This window comes from Eurosta solidaginis, chromosome 5 (genome assembly GCF_040869045.1).
Source record: "Eurosta solidaginis isolate ZX-2024a chromosome 5, ASM4086904v1, whole genome shotgun sequence".
NCBI lineage: Eukaryota > Metazoa > Arthropoda > Insecta > Diptera > Tephritidae > Eurosta > Eurosta solidaginis.
Genome location: NC_090323.1, coordinates 31,031,920 through 31,056,098, shown reverse-complemented (window position 1 = coordinate 31,056,098; position 24,179 = coordinate 31,031,920). Strand labels below are relative to the sequence as shown.

General features: G+C 37.3%; 2 protein-coding genes across 2 annotated transcripts in view; one reads left to right on the top strand and one right to left on the bottom strand.

Moving 5' to 3' along the window:
- The window catches only part of LOC137251778 (putative uncharacterized protein DDB_G0277255), an 80,336-nt gene that overhangs the window by 45,650 nt on the left and 10,507 nt on the right, over nt 1–24,179 (bottom strand). The window lies entirely within an intron of this gene.
- On the top strand, nt 946–5,607 carry LOC137254476 (collagenase-like). The gene is made up of 2 exons (XM_067792173.1): nt 946–1,224; nt 1,355–5,607. Exons 1-2 carry the CDS (start codon nt 956–958, stop codon nt 1,941–1,943), a joined length of 858 nt encoding a protein of 285 aa, XP_067648274.1. The 5' UTR covers nt 946–955; the 3' UTR covers nt 1,944–5,607.

Here is a 24,179-nt window from a genome sequence, read left to right as displayed (position 1 = left end):
TTCAAATTCCTGGAATCTAGAAGAAAGTGTTTTTGCTTATTATACCCAGCTGTACTGTACACAGGGTATTATAACTTTGATTGGATAACGGTTGGTTGTACAGGTATAAAGGAATCGAGCTAGATATAGACTTCCATATATCAAAACCATCAGTATCGGAAAAAAATTTCATTGAGCCATGCCCGTCATTTCTTTAATACGAAAACTTGAGTAAATATTGAGATATATGCACCAAATTTGGTACGCGAGCTTATCTGGACCCAGAATAGATTGGTATTGAAAATGAGCGAAATCGGATGACAACCACGCCCACTTTTTATATATATAACATTTTGTCCGTTAATACGTTCTGTCCGTTAATACATTCTGTCCGGTAATACGAAAACTTGAGGAAATATTCAGATACATGCACCAAATTTGGTACACGAGCTTATCTGGATCCAGGATAGATTGGTATTGAAAATGGCCGAAATCGGATGATAACCACGCCCACTTTTTATATATATAACATTTTGGCAAACACAAAAAACCTGATTATTTAGTAAATAAAACACAAAACAAACAACAACAGCATTTCAAGTGTACAGCTGTGTATGTAATATGCGGTTCCACCCGAACTTAGACTTATTTAGTTGTTGTTGTTGTGATTATTTACTTACAGCATAGTGATGCTAATATTCGCCACAATAAGATCACTGTTCTGTTCTTTCCTGACCGATTGAAACTTTGGAGTTGAAGTGAAAAGTTAAAATCTATCCGAAGTATCCGTAATCGATAGAAAATAAAAATCTCGCTTTTTGCGCAGCCAAATACCCATATACTGTGAATTGCCGAAATATATGAATCTATGACAAAATATTGCAAACTATCCCATAGTACGCTATTGAACTATACTACAAATAAACCAAAATAGCTTAGGCTTTAGTCAGTCTAAATTTGCTTGAATAGCAGCAACATGAAATTGTTGATAGCTTTGTCACTCCTACTATGCACCGCCTCGGCGCTTGAAAGTCGGGAACCTAGAAATACACAACGTGAACGCTTGGGGTATATGGTGCAAAAGGTAGCTGTAAGTCCACGTATAGTAAAAGGTCAAACGGCTGCTGTTAATGAATTTCCTTATCAAGCTGGTTTGTTGTTATTTGATGGTGAAAATGTTCGCATTTGTGGTGGATCTCTAATAAGCAATGAATGGGTGCTGACGGCTGCTCATTGTACTTTAAAGTAAGTTTTGAATTATATGTACTGTATGTTTTATGGTGTGAGAGAATTGGCGAAAAGAAAAATTAATAATTTAATCACCCAACAACGTACTTTCAATACGCAATCAGATCTTCAATCCTTTCAATTACAGTGCTATTAGCGGGACCGTATACTTAGGCAGCATCACTCACTTAGATCCCATCGCACGCCTGGAGGTGGACAAATGTGACATTAAAGTTCATACCGCATTCGATATGAAAACTCTTATAAATGATATAGCTTTGATAAAAATTCCAGCTGTAACATATTCAGATGCCATTCGGCCGGTTTCCCTACCAAAATGTGCTTCAGGCTATCCCACTTACGTTGATAAAACTGTAGTGGCTTCTGGATGGGGTTATACCTCTGATACATCCAAGTCGTTTTCTCCTGTTTTACAGTTTGGCAATTTGAAAGTGATCTCGAACAAAGTATGTGCTGAAGAATATGGTTCATCTAAGGTCGATACCGGAAAAATGTGTACTTCCACTATCAATCATATTGGAATTTGTGTTGGTGATTCTGGAGGCCCATTGGTGTTAGCAGCTTCAAAGCTTCAAATTGGTATTATATCTTTTTATTCACACAAAGGATGTGAAAGTGATTCACCAGCTGGACATACTCGTGTCACTTCCTACTTGGATTGGATTCAAGAAAATACGGGGCTTAGGCTTAATGAAAAAAAGTGTTTGTGTTTCTAAAAAATATTGACCTCAAAATTAGTAATTGTAAGTACAAATTATAAAAAATAATTAATCTGACAGGGTTGAGTCATCACGGCACTCTTGCATATATACCTGGCTTTTCGGCATAACCAAAAAAGTCACGTTTTTCTCGAAATTGAAGTACACTCAGAAAAAAATTGTTTTAAAACGAATGTAACAAGTTCAAAATTAAAAACATTCGTTGACAAAAGTCTGTTAAGTACATTTTTTCTTAACTCGTGACCGATGGGCTTGTTTTAAGAACAGTTTTTCCAAGCAGGAAGTTCGTATTTTATGACCAGTTTGTTGTTGATGTGTGGTTTGATGACTTCTGTGCTCATTCACTACTTTGGCTTGATTTAGGATTTTTCGTTCTCACGCTTCGAGAACGATTTGGGGTCGATTTAGCATTTTTCGGTCTCAATTCAAGAACGGTTCGTGCTTGATCTTTGGTGGGAGCGGAAAGTATTTTTTTCAATACGTACCCATTTATTTTTATTATTAATAATTTATTTTTCATAAATAAAAATTATTTATAACAAACAAATTTAAATTTATGTATGTTTGTTTAATGGTGTGTTCAGTTTATACTTATATTTAAGAATTCATGAGCTTAACACCGGCTAATAATAATTGAATTTCAATTATTATGTTTTCTAAGAGAAACTGAAAAGAATGAAATATTTACTGGCATATTGCTATGGAACCATTTTGAAAACCGCCAACGTAATCATCATCAGGCAATTTTGTAATGTAGTCAAAGGTTTCACCGGGATTCGAACCGTGAATCACATGGTGAAACTGCAAATCTACATGGCACACGAATTAATATAGAGACAAAATGTCTCAATTGTGTTGTTAGTGTAGAAATGAGAAAAACTGAATTAAGCATGAAAACAAATACCAGCAGGATGGCCTAGTGGTAGTTATAATTTTTTAGCAGTAACTAAGTAAATTCTGGAAGCGCCTAGAAGATACAACTAGGAAATCACAGAGTATAAAAGCACCAACAGTAGAGGCACGAGATCAGTTTTGATTAAGCACGCTATCTGTCGAGCAATAGTAGAGTTATTTATTGTGAAGTACTTTAATAAAGACCATTTTGCATTACTGAATAGTGGTGTTATTTATTCAACAGTTTAGCGATACGAAGTTAGCAGAAGCTGCAACCTTATAATAGGATTTGCAGTAAATTCGTTACAATATGCATTCTTTCATACATTTCTCTTGTTGAGAAATTATTTTTATTTGAAGGCGTAATTTGCATATATACTTAAAACATTTCATAACAAGTTTGAGAATTACCTGTGCATATGTGAATGGAACTGAACGAAAAATAAGAGTGAAAAAAGTAGAACATAAACAAATTGTTTTAAAAAAATTTAGAGTTTGACGGTGATCGAACTCGCGCCACACGATCATAACCGCAACATCATAGCCGCAAGGCCACTACAACCGCTTGATAGTTTGTGCCAAATGTTGTATTTAACATTGTAGTGCACACGAATTGTACCGTTTCCTCTTGAATTTAATTTAAGAACATTGTACTTAATTTAAGACCATGCGTTCTTATTAATAGAACATTTGTTCATAATTTAAGACCAACCGTTCTCTTTTCATGAAAATGGTGTCAGTTCAAGAACAAGGTTTTTATTGTTCATTTTTCAAGAACAAAAAATTAAGAACATGAAGAGCTTGAATTAAGTCCGGTGGTGCTGGATATTAGAACGACGTTTTTCTCTGAGTGTACTTAGTGCGCAATAGCTTCTAAAATAACTTGGCCACTTGGACTCAACATAATGCGGACGTCAATTAGAACATTTTCTATTTTAATGGTATCATTCATACTTTATATGAAAAGTATGTGCCCAAACTATTTGTTCATACGATGAATCAATGCAAGCCTGGATCACTAAAGAACTAAAGTCTTTGCATAACAAAAAGTCATGTTACTTTAAATTATATAAGACTGGTTTACATTCGGATTACGTTCGTTATACTAAACTGCGTCATAAGTATTTTGAACTTAATAAAAAGTGCTATAAAGCTTACTTCTGTAAAATTAGAAAGAAATTTATTTTCAACGCGTTTTGTGGTTTGTAAATTTGCATCACTGACTTGGATATACAGAATGGTATCTCTGCTTTAAGACTGTCTTATAAAAATCATTCCGATAGCCTCACCTCTTTTTTCCTTAAGAAATGCTGCTCATCCCTAGTCCCTTTATCTCAGACAATTAACCTTTCCCTTTCCTCCGGTATTTTCATCGACAAATGGAAGGTGAGCTCTATTACACCCATCCACAAATCTGGTAACAAGACTGATGTCAAAAATTACCGTCCAATCTTAAAATTAACCACCTTCTCTAAACTTTTTGAAAAGGTTGTAAAAGATAAGTTATTCTTCGCAGTTAAAGAAATTATTGATCCCAACCAACATGTTTTGTCTGTCGTTCCACCGTAATCAATCTTACGGTTTTTTCAGAGTACTGTCTGTCGCCTCAGATGGATACCATTTACACCGATTTCTCTAAAGTCCTCGATAAAGTATCTCATGATATTTTATTACACAAGCTTGAGCTCCTTGGTTTCCATTCAGTCTTTCTTCTGTGGTTGCGATCCTATCTCACGAACAGAACAACGTTTGTAGAAATCGATGGTACTGCGTCTTACTCTTTTGTGGTAACCTCCTGAGTACCGCAGGGTAGTATTCTAGGCCCACTTCTTTTTGTTCTGTTTATCAATGATATCCGGTCCTGCTTTAATCACCCGCAATTTCTTCTCTATGCTGATGACTTGAAATTGTATTCTAGAGTTACCTGCGTGGCTGACGCGCTTCGGCTTCAAAATGAACTCAACAATCTTACTGATTAGAGTCTCAAAAACAAGCGGTTGCTTAACATACAAAAATGCTTTCACTTAACTTTGTCGCGTAGGCGTAATCGTATAAATTCAACTTACTCGATTCTTAACACTCAACTGTCCTCAGTTGAGGTATTTTCTGATCTAGGCGTTCTGTTTGACTCTGGTTTTACATTTGTCAGTCATGTGAATACAGTTAGGCCTTTTCGAATTTGGGTTTTTGAATCGTTATATGAAAGATTTTAAAGATCCCTATACAAGAAAATCCCTTTTTACTTGTCTTGTCCGGTCTAAGTTGGAGTACGCTTCAATTATCTGGAAGCCATTATATAGTTCTCATTGGGACGGAATCGAGCGTGTACAGCGTAGCTTTACTCGCTTTGCTCTCTATCCACTTCATTTCGTCGATCCCTTTCCATCCTATACTGCACGGTGTTTGCTCATAAACTTGAAATCTCTCTCTAGTAGGCGCACAATCCATTCGATAATGTTTATTTTCGACATTGTTAATGGCTTAATTGATTGCGTAAATCTGCTCGATCAACTTTGCTTCAATGTCCCAAATCGCATCCTACGTTCCCACTACCCTTTCCATCTTACTACAGTTAAATCTAATTACCACTATCTCGCGCCCATTACTAGGGCTGTCAGTGAAATTAACAATATTTACAAACCGCTTGATCTCGATTTCGCAAAGCCGAGATCCCAGTTCGTCGATAGGATTACTTCATTTTATTCCTAGTACTCAATTCCAGCCAATTTAGTCAGTAAGTAATTTCTTGTACATTTCTAGTCTGTAAGATATTGTTATCATAGACCGAATAAAGAATAATAATAATAATAATAATAATAATAAAGGGTTTTCCTTGCGCTATAAAGCTTACAGATAACATTTTTTTACTATTGCGGTTAGGCTGCTTCGCCTGGGAAATATCCTTATAAACTGCACTCAAGTAACTCAATCTCTGCTCCACATTTATGACCTGAAGATATTTTATTGCAACTAAATGGTTATCTTAATATATAAAAAACACGTGTCACAAATTTTTGGCCGCGATGGACTTCTAAACTACTGAACCGATTTTGAATTTGTTTTGCACCCCGTATGTAGTTTGATCTAACTTGAAATACAGAATAGGTTATATCTGTATATATATAGTTTATAGTCGCAATATTATTTTATTGCAAATTTTTTTATTTGTTTATACGTAACTAGTAGACCCGGCAGACGTTGTTCTGCCCTAAATTATATCTATCTGCATACATTTTAATAAGCTTTTTCGTCTAACTCTGCCCTCGCTCCTCTACACTTTTTTCTAATATTTGTATTCACTGCTCCTTCGTCTGATTCTATCTCTTTCTCAGTCTCCTTCTCTCTTTTCTCTTTTCTCAAGTTTTTCTCATTCTTCTTCATATCTTATTGCTAGTCCCAGAGGGTGGTATGTATCTGACGGGGCCCGCGATTTAGAGGTACTATGCCATTTTTTTTAATTCAGGAGAGTCTTTAGTTGTTCCATGTGCAAATTTTAAGCCGAACTTCAAAAGCAACGAAAATCTGCATTTCGTTTTAATATTATAGTGAAGTGTGAAAAATAAAAATCTATATACATATAACAAGTAAGGAAGGCTAAGTTCGGGTGTAACCGAACATTACATACTCAGCTGAGAGCTTTGGAGACAAAAAAGGGAAAATCACCATGTAGGAAAGTGAACCTAGGGTAAACCTGGAATGTGTTTGTATGACATGGGTTTCAAATGGAAGGTATTAAAGAGTATTTTAAAAGGGAGTGAGCCATAATTCTATAGGTGGACGCCTTTTCGAGATATGGCCATAAAGGTGGACCAGGGATGACTCAAGAATGCGTTTGTACGGTATGGGTATCAAATGAAATGGGTTAATGATTATTTAAAAGGGTGTGGGCCTTAGTTTTAAAGGTGGACGCCTTTTCGAGATATCGCCATAAAGGTGGACCAGGGGTGACTCAAGAATGTGTTTGTGCGATATGGGTATCAAATGAAAGGTGTTAATGAGTATTTTAAAAGGGAGTGGGCCTTAGTTCTATAGGTGTACGCCTTTTCGAGATAACGCCATAAAGGTGGACCAGGGGTGACTCTATAAAGTGTTTGTACGATATGGGTATCAAATTAAAGGTATTAATGAGAGTTTTAAAAGGGAGTGGCCCTTAAGTATATATGTGAAGGCGTTTTCGAGATATCGAACAAAATGTGGAACAGGGTGACCCAGAACATCATCATTTTCTTCTATTTAATATGGTAGTTGTCACACCCATTTTACAAACTTTTTTCTAAAGTTATATTTTGCGTCAATAAACCAATCCAATTACCATGTTTCATCCTTTTTTTCATATTTGGTATAGAATTATGGCATTTTTTTTATTTTTCGTAATTTTCGATATCGAAAAATTGGGCCTAGTCATAGTCGGATTTCGGCCATTTTTTATACCAAGATAAAGCGAATTCAGATAAGTACGTCAACTAAGTTTTGTAAAGATATATCGATTTTTGCTCAAGTTATCATGTTAATGGCCGAACCTATGGACAGACGGTCGACTGTGTATAAAAACTGGGCGTGGCTTAAACCAAGTTCGCCCATTTTCACAGAAAACAGTTATCGTCATAGAATCTATGCCCCTACCAAATTTCAGAAGAATTGGTAAATTTTTGTTTAACTTATGGCATTAAAAGTATTCTAGACAAATTAAATGAAAAAGGGCGGAGCCACGCCCATTTTGAAATTTTCTTTTATATTTTTATTTTGTTTAACCATCAACAAGATATTCAATTTTTTGTTAAAATTTTACTTTAAAAAATTTTTTTTAAAAGTGGGCGTGTTCGTACTCCGATTTTGCTAATTTTTATTTAGTACACATATAGTAATAGGAGTAACGTTCCTGCCAAATTTCATCATGATATCTTCAACGACTGCCAAATTACAGCTTGCAAAACTTTGAAATTACATTCTTTTAAAAGTGGGCGGTGCCACGCCCATTGTTCAAAATTTTACTAGTTTTCTATTCTGCGTCATAAATTCAACCCGCCTACCAAGTTTCATCCCTTTATCCACCTTTGGTAATGAATTATCGCACCTTTTCGATTTTTCGAAATTTTCGATATCGAAAAAGTGGACGTGGTTATGGTCCAATTTCGTTCATTTTAAACAGCGATCTGAGATGAGTGCCCAGGAACCTACATTCCAAATTTCATCAAGATACCTCAAAATTTACTCAAGTTATAATGTTAACGGACAGACGGACGGACGGACATGGCTCAATCAAATTTTTTTTCGATACTGATGATTTTGATATATGGAAGTCTATATTTATCTCGATTCCTTTATACCTGTACAACCAACCGTTATCCAATCAAAGTTAATATACTCTGTGAGCTTTCACACAAGTTGCGTAAACCTCACGCGGTGGTTACTACATAGGCTTGGTTGCGATCGACGTACAGGGTCTCGAGATATAGGCCAAAACGTGGTCCAGTAAATGCCTAGGCAGTGTTTATACAATATGGATATCAAATGAAAGCTATTGATGAGTGCTTTAGTACAGAGTAATATATTATCCAGAGACGGACTGGGACTGAGACTCGGAGTGGGACTGGGACTGGGACTGGAATAAAATACATACCACCCTCTGGGACAGGCAATAAGGGATGCAGAAGAATGAGAAGAAATTGAGAGAAGGAGATTGAGAAAAAGATAGAATGAGACGAAGATGGAGATAGATGAAGCGAAAAAGATGGTGGGAGGTGTGAATAAAACGATTAGGAAAAAGTGAAGAGGGGGGAGGGCAGAGTTAGATGGAAAAAGCTTATTAAAATGTATGCAGATTGGCCGAATTTAGGGCAGGACAACGTCTGCCGGGTTTTCTAGTTTATTATAAAAATTCATATCATAAATGGAGCAAAAATGCCTTTGCCTCTTGCAAAAAATCCCTCCAATGTTTATCTTCAGAAAAAGTTTTTTTTGAGTTAATTAATTTTTTTTGAGTGTTTATTTCATATTTTAAAACATTGGTAGCCACGACCGCTAATGCTTGAACGTATTTTGCTTACGTGGCGAATGAAAATCTTGCTTAGAAATACAATGACAAAGTCAATAGTAAGGGGCATTCCATGGAAAATCGTTAATTTTCGCCGATTTTCGAACTGCTCTCCTTATTAATTTTCACTGCTAATATATTTTAAATGTGTACTTAAGTGGAATAATTAAAATATAGTAATTTTTTAAATTAAAAACAAAAATGGTATAGAAAATTTAACTGAAAAATCAATAGTTTTCAAAAACTCCTTAGCAACCCTTTTATTATACCTTCATATTAATTAGCTGAAAAAATTAACACTTTATTTCTGTACATGGACTAAGCCTGTACCTGGAATATGTATCTATCTTCTATCTATCTATATCTATGTCTATAAATCTTTTAAAAGAAAGTCGCTAAATGCCATGTACGAACATAACTTCACACAAAATGCTCCGATTTTAAAACGGTTTTTTACGTTTGAAAGCCTAGCTACGTGAGATGGTACAGTTAATATAATTTGAAGGTATATATTATAGGGGCGTGGGAAACTGTTTACACAGCTATAACTTATAAACGGATGGATGGATTTAAAAATTCTACTTTTCAGTAAAACTTTGAAATATTTACCTTCGTTCTGCATCAAAAAAAATACTTGATTCCTTTGTTATATCAGCCAAATTGTTTAAAAAAAGTAACATTTTTACCGAAAAATCCGTTTGTGTGATTGTTCGGTGTCAACTGTGTGCGCAAATTGCTTTGAGTGAGGCAACACATAGCATTCGCTGCGTTATTTAACTTCGGGATGCGTGCAATTCCTCTTATTTGCAACTTTCTGCTAACGTTCGAATCGCTAAACTGTTGAATAAATAACTCCACTATTCAATAATGCAAAATGACCTTTATTAGACTAAAATAAATAAATATAATATAAATAAATAAATAAATAAAATAACACTTCTATTTCTCGCCAGATAGCGTCTTAAATCAAACTGATTGTCGTGTCCCTACTATTGCCGCCTTTTATACTGTCTGGCTTCCTCGCTGCATATTTCTAGGCTTTTCTAATCTAGAATTCACTAGTTAGTTATTAGCTATAAAATTACCAGCTATAACTACGTTTATAGCTTCTCATATGCGCGTGTATATGTGAATGATACTTGCACAAATTATTGCCTCCTTTGTGAGCATCTCAGATAAGATATATGCATGTGTTTGTGCGTCTCTTCTCCGCTGCTCATATGGACATATGGGTAGACATAATGATTGATTTAATTATGTGCATACAAGTCACTGTTTAGCATCGGCTTAGAGATGATGGTATCCCTTAATGTTGCTAATATTCGTCACACTGCCCTCCACCTATGTCTGATCGTCCCGATAAGACAAATCTCTCGATCTAAACGCTGCCAGGCTTTCCAATAGAACTACTTTCATTTTGGTTCGTAGTTTGCCAACGGTTTGTATGCGGTACACTACATCGTTGATCCGTTTTACAACTTTGTATGGGCCTTCCCAATTACACTGCAATTTCGGGGAAAAACCTTTTTTTCGTTGTGGGTTGTATAACAGCACCAAATCTCCTTCCTGAAACCCTTCCGAATTAATTGCTTTATCGTATCTGGCTTTCATCTTGTCACTCATAATCTTTGCTCGTTGCCTTAGCAGATCGTGTATCTCTCTCAGCTCTTCTTCCAAGATACCAGTGGATTTCTTGACATTTCTCTCCGCATCGGCATCTATCCCATACTTCAAATCAGCTGACAGTGGAAGGTCATTTCCAAAAATTACCTTTGCGGGAGTTTGGCCCGTCGTCTCATATACCGCCGATCGGTAAGCCATCAAGAATAATGATATGTGTGTATCCCACTCCTTATGGTACTTGTCTACTACTTTCCTTAAATGCTCCTCCAATGTTCTATTGAAATGTTCCACCATACCATCAGACTGAGAATGCAATGCAGTTGTCCGTGTTTTTCGAATGCCCAACTTCTTACACATTTCTTGGATCACAGCTGATTCAAAATTCCTGCCTTGGTCAGAATGTAACTCCATTGGTACACCATACCTTGCAACCCAATCGTTTGTAACCACTTCTGCTACTGTTTCCGCTTCTTGGTTTGGGATTGGGTATACCTCTGGCCATTTACTGAAATAATCCATAACCACCAGTACGTATTTGTTTCCGTGGTTGCTAGTAGGAAATGGACCTGCGACATCCTTTCAAATGGTGCGCCTGAAATATACTGCTTTATCTGGGCATGACTTCGTGTTTTGGGCCCTTTTGCTCTGTTGCAAACTTCGCAGTTTGCAATCCACTCGGTGACTAACCCAATAGAATTTCTGCTTAATTTTCTCGAGGGTCTTCGTAATTTAAGATGACCTCCACTTGGACCATTATGCAGCCCGCTGAGCACGTCAGGAATCCTCTTTCTGGGAACAGCTGTCAGTTTCTTCTTGCATTGACCATCCTCTCTGTTTGGTCTTTCGTTTCGTTCGAGCCCTTGCATAACATGTGACAGATCTGTATCTTCTAGCTGACACTTTCTTAGTTGTTCCTTGTCCCATTCTTCAGTACACGTTATAGTCATTAGCCGGACATCTATAATGTCTTCTTTAGCCTCGGCCTTTGAACAGTGCTTGCATTCCAAACTACATGGTCTTCGTGACATTGCATCAGCATTTCCTTCGGTACTACCTTTTCGATGCTCAATGGAAAAGTCATAGCTTTGTAGTCGCTCAATCCATCGTGCCAATTATCCTTACGGATTACGGAACTGCAAAAGCCATTTCAACGCTGCGTGACCCGTCCTGACGCGGAATCGCTGGCCGTAGAGGTATTTGTGTAAATGTTTAATGTACTCTACTAATGCCAACAGCTCTTTCCGGTAACGCAATAATTCCTCTCTGGTTTTGCAATCGAACGGCTGTAATATGCAACTACCTTCTCCTGTCCATCGACCAGTTGAGATAAAAGGCCTCCTATAGCATATCCCCTCGCATCTCTTTCTATAATAAATGTTGCTCCTGGAATCGGATATGCCAACATTGAGGCAGTTCACAAACGCTCCTTCAATGTTTGGAAAGCCACTTTTTGCTCCTTCTTCCATTCAAAAGCTTTTTTTTCTTGTAAGCTCATGGAGGCAATGGGATACGCTGGAAAAGTTTGGCACAAATCGGCGGTAATATGTGCACAGCCCAAGGAAACTTCTCAATTCATACTGGTTCAGTTGTCTTGGCCAATCCTTTACTGCCTCTATATTTTCATTCGCAGTACAGATGCCTTCTGTCGTTACTTACTTACTTCCTTTCCAAAGGACATTACTGTAAATTGCCAAGGACCATCTCCGACGCTGAAGGCTGTTTTTTCTTTGTCTTCCTCCTTCACCTCCACTTGCCAGTAGCCACTTTTCAAGTCCAGTGTGGAAAACTATTTCGTACCAGAGAGCGAGTCCAGAGTGTCGTCAACTCTTGGCAATGGGTAGCTATCCTTTTTCGTGACGTCGTTCAACTTGCGGTAGTCCATGCAAAACCTCATTTTCCCATCCTTCTTCTTTACAAGTACCACAGGTGAGCTCCGTGGACTAGCTGATGGTTCGATCACGCCGCTGTCGCTCATTTCTTGTACGATTTGACTCACAACTTCCCGTTTCGCCAGTGGAACACTACGAGGAGCTTGACGTATCGGCCTCGCGTCTCCAGTGTCAATTTGATGTTTCACAATATTGGTGCGTCCTGGTTTGGAACCATCCTGGTCAAATATGTTTGCGTACTTTAGGAGCAGTTGCTTTACCTTACTCTGATAATCTTCCTAGCCCCTCCGTCCATGCCGTGATGTCATTTGAAAGATCAGTATTACTAGATGAAATGTGTTCCTGGAGCTGTTCACAGTTAATAACTACTTCAGCCTCTTGGCATCTTCCCAAAATAGCTCCTTTGGTCAAATTGAATGGTAACTTGAACTCATTGAGTACTCTTACCGGAATACGTCCATCTTGTTATGTCATAGCTGTGTCCCCCTTCGATGTGTTAGTGCTGGAACAAGTAAACCACCTTGGTTCACAAGACAACTTATTAGACTCAATAATGTTAAATCTAGGCTTTATAAACGTTTCAAGAGATCAGGATCGTCTGCCGATTTTTCTAAATATTCGGTTGCTCGTTGCAACTTTCATTGTCTAAACCAACAATGTTATAAATTGTACTTAAGCAGTTGTAAATTTCAATTTTTCAACAATCCGAAAAGATTTTACAGTTTTGTTAATTCCAAGAGGAAAACATCTGGTTTTCCAGCTACTTTTTCTTTTGGTTGCAAGAACGCTAGTTCTGATAATGATATTGCGGAATTATTTGCAGAATTCTTCAGGTCGACCTACTCATCTAAACGTTTTCAACCCGGTCAACACTCCTACAACTTGGAAAGTTTTAATTGCATTCCTAATCCAGTAATTGATAAGAATACTGTTCTTCAAAGCCTTCTCGGTTTGAAACCGATTTTTTCTCCGGGTCCAGATGGTGTTCCTAGTTGTGTACTCAAATACTGTGCAGTTAACTTATCTGAGCCGATACATAAATTATTCCAATTATCTGTGGAATCTGCCACTTTTCCATTGATTTGGAAGAAATCATTTATTATACCTTTACACAAAAAAGGTAGTAGGTCTAGTATCGAGAACTATAGAGGTATAGCTAAGCTTTCAGCTATTCCCAAAACATTTGAGCGAATAATTACATGTCAACTTCAACACATGTGTAGCTCCATATTATCGCCCTGCCAGCATGGGTTTGTGCCGCGTAGATCAACTACTACCAACTTGCTAGAGTTTACTTCTTTTGTAATGGATGGATTTTTAAACAATAGGCAAACGGATGTGATCTATACCGACTTCAGTAAAGCGTTTGACTCTGTCAATCATGAGCTTTTAGTTTACAAACTTGATTTACTTGGATTTCCAAAGCATTTGCTTGCATGGCTCGAAAGCTATCTCGCGAATCGGACTCAACAAGTTTTGTTTAAAAACAGCTTTTCTAGGTTGTTTGATGTAACGTCTGGTGTGCCTCAGGGTGGTCATTTGGGTCCGTTACTTTTTACCTTGTTTATAAATGACTTACCACAAACTCTCATACATTCCCGAACTCTTATGTATGCAGATGATGTTAAACTTTGTTACTCATACTTGCCTTCGGAGTCTTCCCGTGTGGAGTTTCTTCAGGCAGACTTGGACTCATTTCAATGTTGGTGTACTGCAAATTTACTAGTTTTGAATTGCTCGAAGTGTAAACTAATGACATTTCACCGAGTGAAGCCAAGTTTGACATCGTATACGTTAAACAGCACGCCTTTGGAGCGTATATCTGTCGTAAGTGATCTAGGCGTTCTTTTTGATCCTAAACTGACTTTTAATACGCATATCTCATCAATGGTAAGCAAAGCAACGGGTATACTCGGTTTTGTGAAGCGATGGGCTAAGGAGTTTAATGATCCGTATCCGACTAAGACCCTCTACACATCGTTGGTACGACCAATCTTAGAGTATTGTTCGTGTGTCTGGTGCCCAGGGTATCAAAACTTTATAAAGCGTATTGAGTCAGTACAGAAGCAATTCATTATATTTGCACTACGTGGTCTTAACTGGGATTCTAGTGTGCATTTGCCACCATATAGAAATAGGCTTCTCCTTATAAATCTGCCAACTTTAGAAAATCGAAGAACTTTACTCGGGGTATTGTTCATTCACAAGCTCATTATGGGCGAGATCGACTCATCTGATCTTGTTAGTCGACTAAATTTTGCTGTTCCTGGTAGAACGTCCAGGCACTTTGTGCCTTTTTATTTACCACTTTGCCGGCAAAATTTTGCCAAAAATAATCCACTGCGAAGTTGGTGTTCGCACTACAACAACTTGTATAACTGCATCAGTTTTGAATGTTCGTTTTCCGAGTTGCATAATTCAATACTGTCACGTCTGCCCTGATATTTTGTACTTTCTTTCCTATGTATGGTTGAATTTAAATATTTTTAATTATAACATCAATTTTATGTTTTATATATCTTAGTAGTCGACCGCATTGTGTCTGTGTCGACTTTAATCCAAATAAATTAAATTAAATTAAATAGCCAGGGTTTTTCCTACAAGTATGTTCAGTGCTGATTTGTTTGCTGCTTCGACAACCCACAATTTGTTTGTCCCACAATCTCCATCAACCTTTGCCCAGATAAATGCTTTGGATTTTGGTGGTATTTGCTGACTCTCTTCCACCAGCACTCGTTTACTGCTGTAGCCTCTCTCGTAGCCGAAATTAAGTTGTACATCCATGCTCTTATATCGCATCGTCTTACTTTGCATGTCGATCTTGATACCCTGGTCGATTAATAAGTCCACTCCAATTATGATTTCATCAACAATCCCTGCCACCATAAAATTGTGTACTACCGTGACGTTCCCAATTGCAACTTCACATGCTACTTCTCCTAGAACCGTGCTGTCTTCTCCAGTGGCTGTACGCAATGGTCTTATCTTCTTGTTGACTAAATCCGCTTGAATGATGGAATGAGATGCACCCGTATCTACAGTCAGTAAACGTTCCTTTCCATCCACATGTCCTCCGACAGTAAGATTGTTTGACCTTCTTCCAATTTGAGAGATAGAGATTATGGGGCATTCAATTGAGGGAGCCTTGCGGCTGACTCCCTTTAGTTTAACGACTGAGTAGATTTGGAGATTTGGTCGTCTCATTCAGCTCTGCGTTTACGGCCAACCACATTGTTGGACCAATTGGGATTGGTACTGCAATAACGTGAAATGTGCTCTGGCTTTCCATACTTAAAGCATTTGACGGCACCATCGTTTTTCTGCTGCGTTCCTTTTAATGCTTCTAAAATTGTGTCTACCCAGTCGGGCCTTTCCACTTCCACGCGATGAGCTTTGTACGCTGGCTTACTCGAAAGTTAGGCAGTTTCCTGAGTTAGTGCATAGGATACTGTTTCAGCAAATGTTTGCTTTGGGCTTGCGTATGTAACTCGCTTTGTTTCGACGGCCCATATTGCCATTTATAAAACTCTGAATCTTTACCCCTTCAGTGTATTCCACAGGTGCGTCCGCATTTGCAAGATGAGTCAATCTTTCAATATCTGAAGCAAACTCCTACAAATTCTCGTTAGATTTCTGGTAGCGGTTTTGCAATTCTATTTGGTAGATCTGTTTCCTATGCTCGCTTCCGTAACGTCTGTCTAAAGCGCTCATCAATATTTCGTGGTTGTTCCGCTCGTACTCTGTAAGATTTCCGCAGCTGGTCCTTTTAAAGCTACGAACAATGCAGCAACTTTATCTTCAGCATTCCAGTTGTTCACTGTTGCGGTCTTCTCAAACTGTAGCTTAAAGACCTGGAAAAGAACAGAGCCGTCAAAAGATGGAGTTTTTACCTTCGTATTGCTTGCTGAAACAGCTGGGCGATTTAATTGCAACTCCTGTAACCTCTCAAAGCATCCACCTCGGCTTCTATTTTTTCCTCAAACTGCGTTTTTTTCTCGTCCATATGCGCTTCGAGTTTTTATGATATATGCGCCTCTTGCGCTTCGAGTTGTACTATTATGCGTGCCTCTTGCTCTTGCAGTTGTGTTTCCATCTTTGATGTAATCTGTGTTGACTTTTCTGAAATACGCATTTCTTGTGCTTCAATCTTTGATGTTATGCGTGTCTCCTGCGATTCCAGTTGGGATGCCATATATGTGTTCTGTTCTTCCATCTTGGATGTTATACGGTTCTCCTGGGATTCTAGTTGAGATGCCATATATGTCTTCTGTTCTTCCGGTTGAGATGACATTTGTGACGACATTGATGTTACTGTCGATGTTTGTGCAGATATTGTAGCCAATGTCATGTTCAAGTCTGTGTTCGTAACTGTCTGCGATATTTCATCATTCTCTTCAATTTTTGTTGTCTCCTCGCCATCAAGAGGAAAAACATACTCTTCCACGTTAATTCCCTGTAATTCCATTGCCATTCGTAGTCGTGCCTTAAGTTCGAGTTTATTACCAGTTGTATTCAATCCACGACTCTCCAGCTCCTTCTTCAGTTGCTGGATCTTCACTTCACTCCACTTTGCCATTTCCAAATGTATTCGAAGTCTTCGGAATTTATTCAACAATTCCTCCTCTGACACCAATTGTAACGAATTTAGTGCAATTCCTGTTATTTGCAACCTTCTGCTAACGTTCAAATCGCTAAACTGTTGAATAAATAACACCAGTCCCATTCCGAATGGGAACAAAAATGCAAATATCTCTTGAAAAACACTCCTTCCTTAAAAATATTGAACATTTCCTTAAAATTCTTAAACAAAAGTTTTATTTTTTGGTATTTTTGCATGTACATATATGGCAATATTTGTGCACTAAGGAAATTTTATTCTTCAATATATTTTTTATGCTAAGGTAATCCTGGGATGTGTTTGTACAATATGGCTATCAAATGGAAGTTGTTTTTGAGTACTTTGATACGGGGAATTTTTCGTACCCCTGGGTGACTAGGGTCTCGAGATATAGGCCAAAACGTGGACCCGGGTACCCCTAGAATATGTTTATACAATATGGATAACAAATGAAAGCTGTTGATGAGTGCTTTATACAGGGTAGTTTTCATACCTATTGGTGAATATGGTCTCGATATATAGGCCAAAACGTGGACCCGGATACCCCTAGAATGTGTGTGTAATATGGATATCAAATGAAACCTGTTGCTGAGAGCTTTAAAGTAATTTTCATTGTGATATTCGATTTAGTCGCATCAACCCGGCAATATTGATAAATATGCATGCGAAGCCGAAACAAAGACATGGATTAATAATACCCACCTATTTACATACGTACTATTCGATTTGCCTGAAATTTGGTATATAAATTTACCTATATTAGTATTTACGATCCTTTTTTCCGGGAAGTAGACCAGAGCCGGGCTGGGACTGAGACTCGGAGTGGGACTGGGACTCGGAATGGGACTGGAACAAAATAGATACCACCCTCTTGGACTGGCAATAAGGGATGAAGGAGAATGAGAAGAACTTTAGATATGAGAAAAGAGGGAAGGAGAAGGAGACTGAGAAAGAGATAGAGTGAGACGAAGATAAAGATAGATGAAGCGAAAAATACGGGGGGAGGAGTGAATAAAAGGATTAAGAAACAGTGAAGAGGGTGGAGGGCAGAGTTAGGCAGAAAAAGCTTATTAAAACGTATGCAGATAGACCAAATTTAGGGCAGAACAATGTCTGCCGGGTCTGCTAGTGTGAATATAGTAAACTGGAATAAATTTCCAGAAGAGAATTTAGGCATAGTTTCTCTTCTAATTTACGTCGTGCTCCTAGAAATTGGTGGGACTGGTGAAATACACTCGAAATCACTGCCGAGGGGCGACTCCGTTTAGAAAAAGTTTTCTAATTAAGAAAGTTTGTTTCTGAATTTTTGAAGTTGCTTAGCCCGGGGTTGAGCCCAGGATTTTGGAGAAGGTGGAGCACACTACGAGATATAGTGTACGGGAATTCGAATTTGAAAAGTGCACATGTGTCCCGTAAAAACAATTTATTTTTAAACATTTTTTATTTTTTTTTTTTCGTATAAACGGTTTTAAATTTTGTTTGTTATTTTAACGAACCTTTTTACAACTACTACCAAATATGTTTGCTTTAGGTTTTTGTTAATACTAATAAATTCGTTGAAGTTTCACCTGACTTACTGGTGTCCCGTACAAACGGATGCTTTTTGCTATTTTTCACGCACATATACAAAGGTTGCAAGAGCAGTTTTCTAATTTTATTTGCACATGTACTATGCAACCCTAATGTACTAAAAGCTTTGTCTGAAAAAGTTATAGCTTTTCTTTAGTTAAGACTTAAAAAGGAAAAAAAATTGTACAATTTGTCCCGTACCAACCGTGGAATGCTCCAGTAGCAATTATTGTGAAGAGCGGATTTAATATTATCAACATCGCTAGGTGCTGAACGGTGCCTCTATTTAAGAAGACGTATATGACTTCCCTATAGAATCTGAGCACTCCCTGAACATTAGTAGCCAGATCGCCCTTTTCGTTCTGGCAAAAATTTAACCCGGGTTTGAAACCTTCCGTCTTTGGCCGAATTTCCGGTAAAATTTAAAATTTTTTTACAATACCCTGTGCCGTATTTTTCATTCTGGTGGCTGCCATGTAACTTTATGGATTTTTAAATGTTTAACTTTGAGCTGGATATGAAAATATTACGGAATATAGCGAAGTCGATGAGCCTCACTCCTTGTCTAGGGCAATTGTCTTTTGAAAAGTAAAGACCTTTATACTCGTCAATAATATCACAACATCTTCAACCGTTTTTAAAGAAGATGCAAAGATTTTCGGGTGGCTTTAGTAGGCGTCACCATGACTTTTTTCAAGAAAGTTAAATACAGTTTTTAAGTCAACCTTATGAAGTTGATCATATATAAATTTAGAAGTGTAGCCTTATAAATGTCGTAAATGTCTCGAAAAGTATTGAATTATCACAGAATTATATTTTCTTTCATTAGTCGCGGTCAAAAAAAGCAGTGTGTTGAATTTCATTACAATACATTTCTTTAAATAACAGTTATAGAAAAAAAAAACGTGTGATGATGACCCAACGGACAAATAGACTGACGAATAGACCAATGAATGGACGAGCAATGCCAACATCGTCTGTTGAGACTACCGATTTCCCGGTTGACTTAAGTAATCGATAGTGGCTACCGAATAAATCGGATATTTTTTTCGATAGCTCGTTCTCTAGTGATATTTCTGCTGTAGCTGAAAAAATTTAAATGACAAAAATTCGCAAAAAAAAATTATCAGGATTAGCCTGGTTTCATTAAGCCACTTGAGGGCAGTACGCTGCCACAACGTCCAATTATTATTATTTATTATATCTGCAAATGCTAACCTTTCCAGAAAATATCGATTTGCACTATGATGCCCAACCATCCATTTTTTTCTTTCTAATATTAACTTTGGCAACCCAAACAGCCACCGTGGTGTGATGGTAGCGTGCTCCGCCTATCACACCGTATGCCCTGGGTTCAACTCCCGGGCAAAGCAACATCAAAATTTTAGAAATAAGATTTTTCAATTAGAAGAAAATTTTTCTAAGCGGGGTCGCCCCTCGGCAGTGTTTGGCAAGCGCTCCGGGTGTATTTCTGCCATGAAAAGCTCTCAGTGAAAACTCATCTGCCTTGCAGATGCCGTTCGGAGTCGGCATAAAACATGTAGGTCCCGTCCGGCCAATTTGTAGGGAAAATCAAGAGGAGCACGACGCAAATTGGAAGAGAAGCTCGGCCTTAGATCTCTTCGGAGGTTATCGCGCCTTACATTTATTTATTTAACCCAAACAGTGATGTTATAAAAAAACGTTATGAAAATTTGGAGCTCTTGTAAAACACTTTAAAAACTTGAAGGCTCGTTTTCTCTAAAACAGCTCTAAGTGATTTTTTTCGGTTATGCCGGGAAGCTACAGATATACATATAAACACACAAAATAATTTTGGTTTCAAAACCGCACTTTGTGGTGTTGTTCTACATAAAAACCAAAACAGTGTGAATTCTCGTGACACAGCGTTTTTGGTTGAACTCCTTCGAAACGGTCGATTCTAATGAAATTTTGTGACCATATTGAGTGGGTTTTAGAATCGGATCTTATCTATTTTTCGTTTTTATACCCCAAAATGTTAAGTTTCTGTTCTGAAAAATCGGTTATATGGAGGATATATGATATAATGTCTGATCGGCAACAAATACATACCCGCTCACAAATTTCATCAAGATATCTCAAATCAACTTAGATCGTCATCCTGATCATTTCGGTATACTTATTGGTGGGTCCATCTCTTCTCCTTTATGGTCTTACAATATTGAGATTCGTGACAAACTAAATATACAATTTCGTGAATGCTAGAATAATAAAGAAAAAACGTTTAATTTGACTCGGCCGGGAGTTAAACTCAGGATATTCGGTGCGAAAGGCGAATAACGCTACCACCACACCACTGCGACTTGCTGCTCACATCTACCCTTACTCAATACAACGAATACAAATAAGTTTTGATAATTCTCCGAAAAGTGTTAACACTACACTAAATTTTTTTGTGTGCATATAAATGTACATATGTATGTATATGTTTTGAAAATAATTGTCTGCTATATTCAAACCTAGCATAAATATTTACAAAGAAACCTTAACAGTAATTTAAAGATTAGATCTAAAAAAATTTGACGCAGAATTGAAAAAATTTCAATTTTATAAGTTTTATTTTTTGTTAGAGGCAAATTTTTACCAGGTACCGTTGTCTAATTTTCAGCTGTTCTTAAATAAATATTTTCCCGAGTTCAAACGACTGATATTAATTGTTAAAATTATGTCTACATTGAATGTTTCATGAGTTAAGGCATTATTAATATTATATTTGAATCTACACTGTCTCCACTTTTTGTCATGTTTTTATACCATTCATGAAAATGAATTGGTATATTTAGTTTGTCACGAATCTCAAAATTGTATGTACTTAAAATTACACGATAGACCCACCAATAAGTATACCGAAATGATCAGAATGACGAGCTGAGTTAATTTAGCCATGTCCGTCTGTCTGTCCGTCCGTCTGTCAATTTGAACGCAAACTAATCCCTCAATTTTTGAGATATTTCGATGAAATTTGGTGAGCTGGTATATTTGGGTGACCAATTAATCATTTGTCGGAACTGACATTGTTTTTTTTTTTCAATGTGTTAGATCGGTCATATATATAATATATATCTCATACAACCGATTGTTCAGACAGGAGGTTTAACAAAATTGCTTCTTCATTTTAAGCGCTAAAAGCTTCAAATTTTCCCAGATGCTCACAAATACAGCATATGTTATTGTCTGAAAAAATCATTAATATCGATCATATATATATTATACATACAATAAAACCGTCCCTTCCTTACTTGTAAGTAAGACCACGCCACCAGTTTGAACTTTTATAAATGTTTTAAACATGCAAAAAATATGGAAAGAAACACGTATATTTTCACATATTTCACAAGGCAAAAATATTTCCCAGTGGTTTGAGCACTGGCAAGATACCCAGTAAGACAAGCAATTTCTCATGGTCTTTTACCATGCCACTTATCAAGTCTTTCGGGGGAGTTTTCTCAAGGCATTTGGTTTATAATGTTGGGGATATTGAGAAAAAGTATACCCTAAAGTCTGCACTGTGTGGATGGATGCCCTTGTTGTAAGCGCAAGGGCGTGATATTTCTCACGGTCTTTAGTTTGGAACGTGTGGCTGAACGCAACCTCTAATAACAGGCCCATGTAGAAATGGCATATAATGTGTATAGACTGGGATCGCCCCTGCTACATCGGATATCAGAATTCTCATCCCTAGCTCCAGACCTGCAAGGCTACAGGGTTCTGAATATCCTACTTTGATTATTTTTTGCCTCAGTTGAGAAAAGCTTTCAGCGCATAAATCTTTTGTCTCCATAATTGTAGCTTCTGATGGCAGTAACTTATTGAGAAAGATCATTGATGAGCACACATTTACATTTACAAAATTAGAATGTGGTAAAACCTTCCCCATACCTGAAAAATTTTGAATTCTTAATACCGAAATGTTTTGGGATTTAAAACAACGACTTTAGCTTTACCTTTTAAGACTGACTAGGTAAGTTCGAAACAAGAAGAACAAAAACATCCCTAGGTGCACACACAAACAGCTATCCAGCGGTTAAAGCGGCAAAAACAACATAATTTCTGACTTAGACGCTGGTTGGGTTAGGTTGAACTGGCAGGTCAATAAAGACCCTCATAGACTGAAAGTGTCCATAGTGTTACCAGAATTTGTTTGACGACCAAACAGAAAACCCCATTTAGGCAGCAGGACTTATGCTAACGATTAACTCCGCCCCTTTGGCAAATACTAAAAGTTTCGTATCCTGTGCCTCCAGCTTCGATGATACCCTTATCTCCTGTGCTTCCAGCTGCGAGGATATGCGGGCCTCTTATGCTTTCAACTGCTCAACCAACTGAGATGTCATATATGTCTTCCGTTCTTCCAGTTGAGATGTTATACTTTCTGTTATACGTGTTTCCTAACAAAGCCAATATCGAATTAAATTCTCCGCTTGCGACTGGATTTGGACTTCCGTTTTTCTCTTCCAATTTTGTTAATATCTCGTCCCCATCAGAACGAAAGACATACTCGCTCACATTAATGCCTTCCGATTCCATAACCTCTCGTATTCGTGCTTGAAGTTCGGTTTTATTACCGGTTGTAGTCAACCCACGGGTCTCCAACTCCTTTTTCTGTTGTGGATCTTTAATTCACTTAACTTTGCCATGTCTAAGTTGTATTCGAAATCTTCGCAATTTATTCAACAGTTCCACTTCTGACACCAATTCTGACGAATTTTGAGGATTTCTGATAATTATACAACTTCTGCTAACGTTCGAATCGGTGAACTGTCGAATAAATTACTTCAATATTCAGTATTGCAAAATGGTCTTTATTAGACTACTTGTAGTACTTCGCAACTATCACGTACTTCACAAAGCGTGTTTAAATCAAACTGATTACTGATTCCTGAGCTTGCGCTGCTTTTATCTCTCGGTTACCTCGTTTGCCCATTTCTCCTAAGGTCCAGTAGTTTCACGAACATGTGTTATAGAACATTTTTATCTCATGCTTGGTTATTTAGCTATATACATGTAGCTTATGCTTTTTCTAGCCATATGCATGTGTTTGTGTGAGTAACAACTTCTGTCCTTAGCTACCGGCTACATACACATATGTATGTGAATCGAATATTCTTTGTTGCCTTGCACATAAGTGTGGCTGCTTGCTTTAATGTGTACATGTACATAGTTTTGGCTACTTGCTGTTTTTGTTGTTGTGATTATTTACTAACAGCATAGTGATGTTAATATTCCCCACAATATAAATTAAAGTCTCTGAGCATATCGATTGCTGAATGGAATATCACCCTATATCGCATCCCTTTCAAAAAAGCCCTATGTATGCAATAAATATACCACTATTTATTTTTATATAAAAAATATATTTTAATATTAACTCCTAAATGTATGCTACCAATTCGTTTTAAAAATTTATATCTGAATGAAAATTTTTGAAACAATCATTTCAAAATTGAAATATAAAAATTAACAAGAACAAAAATTCAATTTATTTAAAGTAGGTACATTTAAAGTTGAATATAAATATAACCCTACAATACTCCCCCTTCCGGAGATTTAACGTTAAATAAATTAAAAGTAACTTTCTTTTTTGA

Bases quoted from the DNA above. Each gene is read 5' to 3' on its own strand.
- LOC137254476 (XM_067792173.1), top strand. From the start codon at position 956: ATGAAATTGTTGATAGCTTTGTCACTCCTACTATGCACCGCCTCGGCG. The intron at 1,225-1,354 runs GTAAGTTTTGAA...TTTCAATTACAG, and splicing joins GCTGCTCATTGTACTTTAAA to TGCTATTAGCGGGACCGTAT.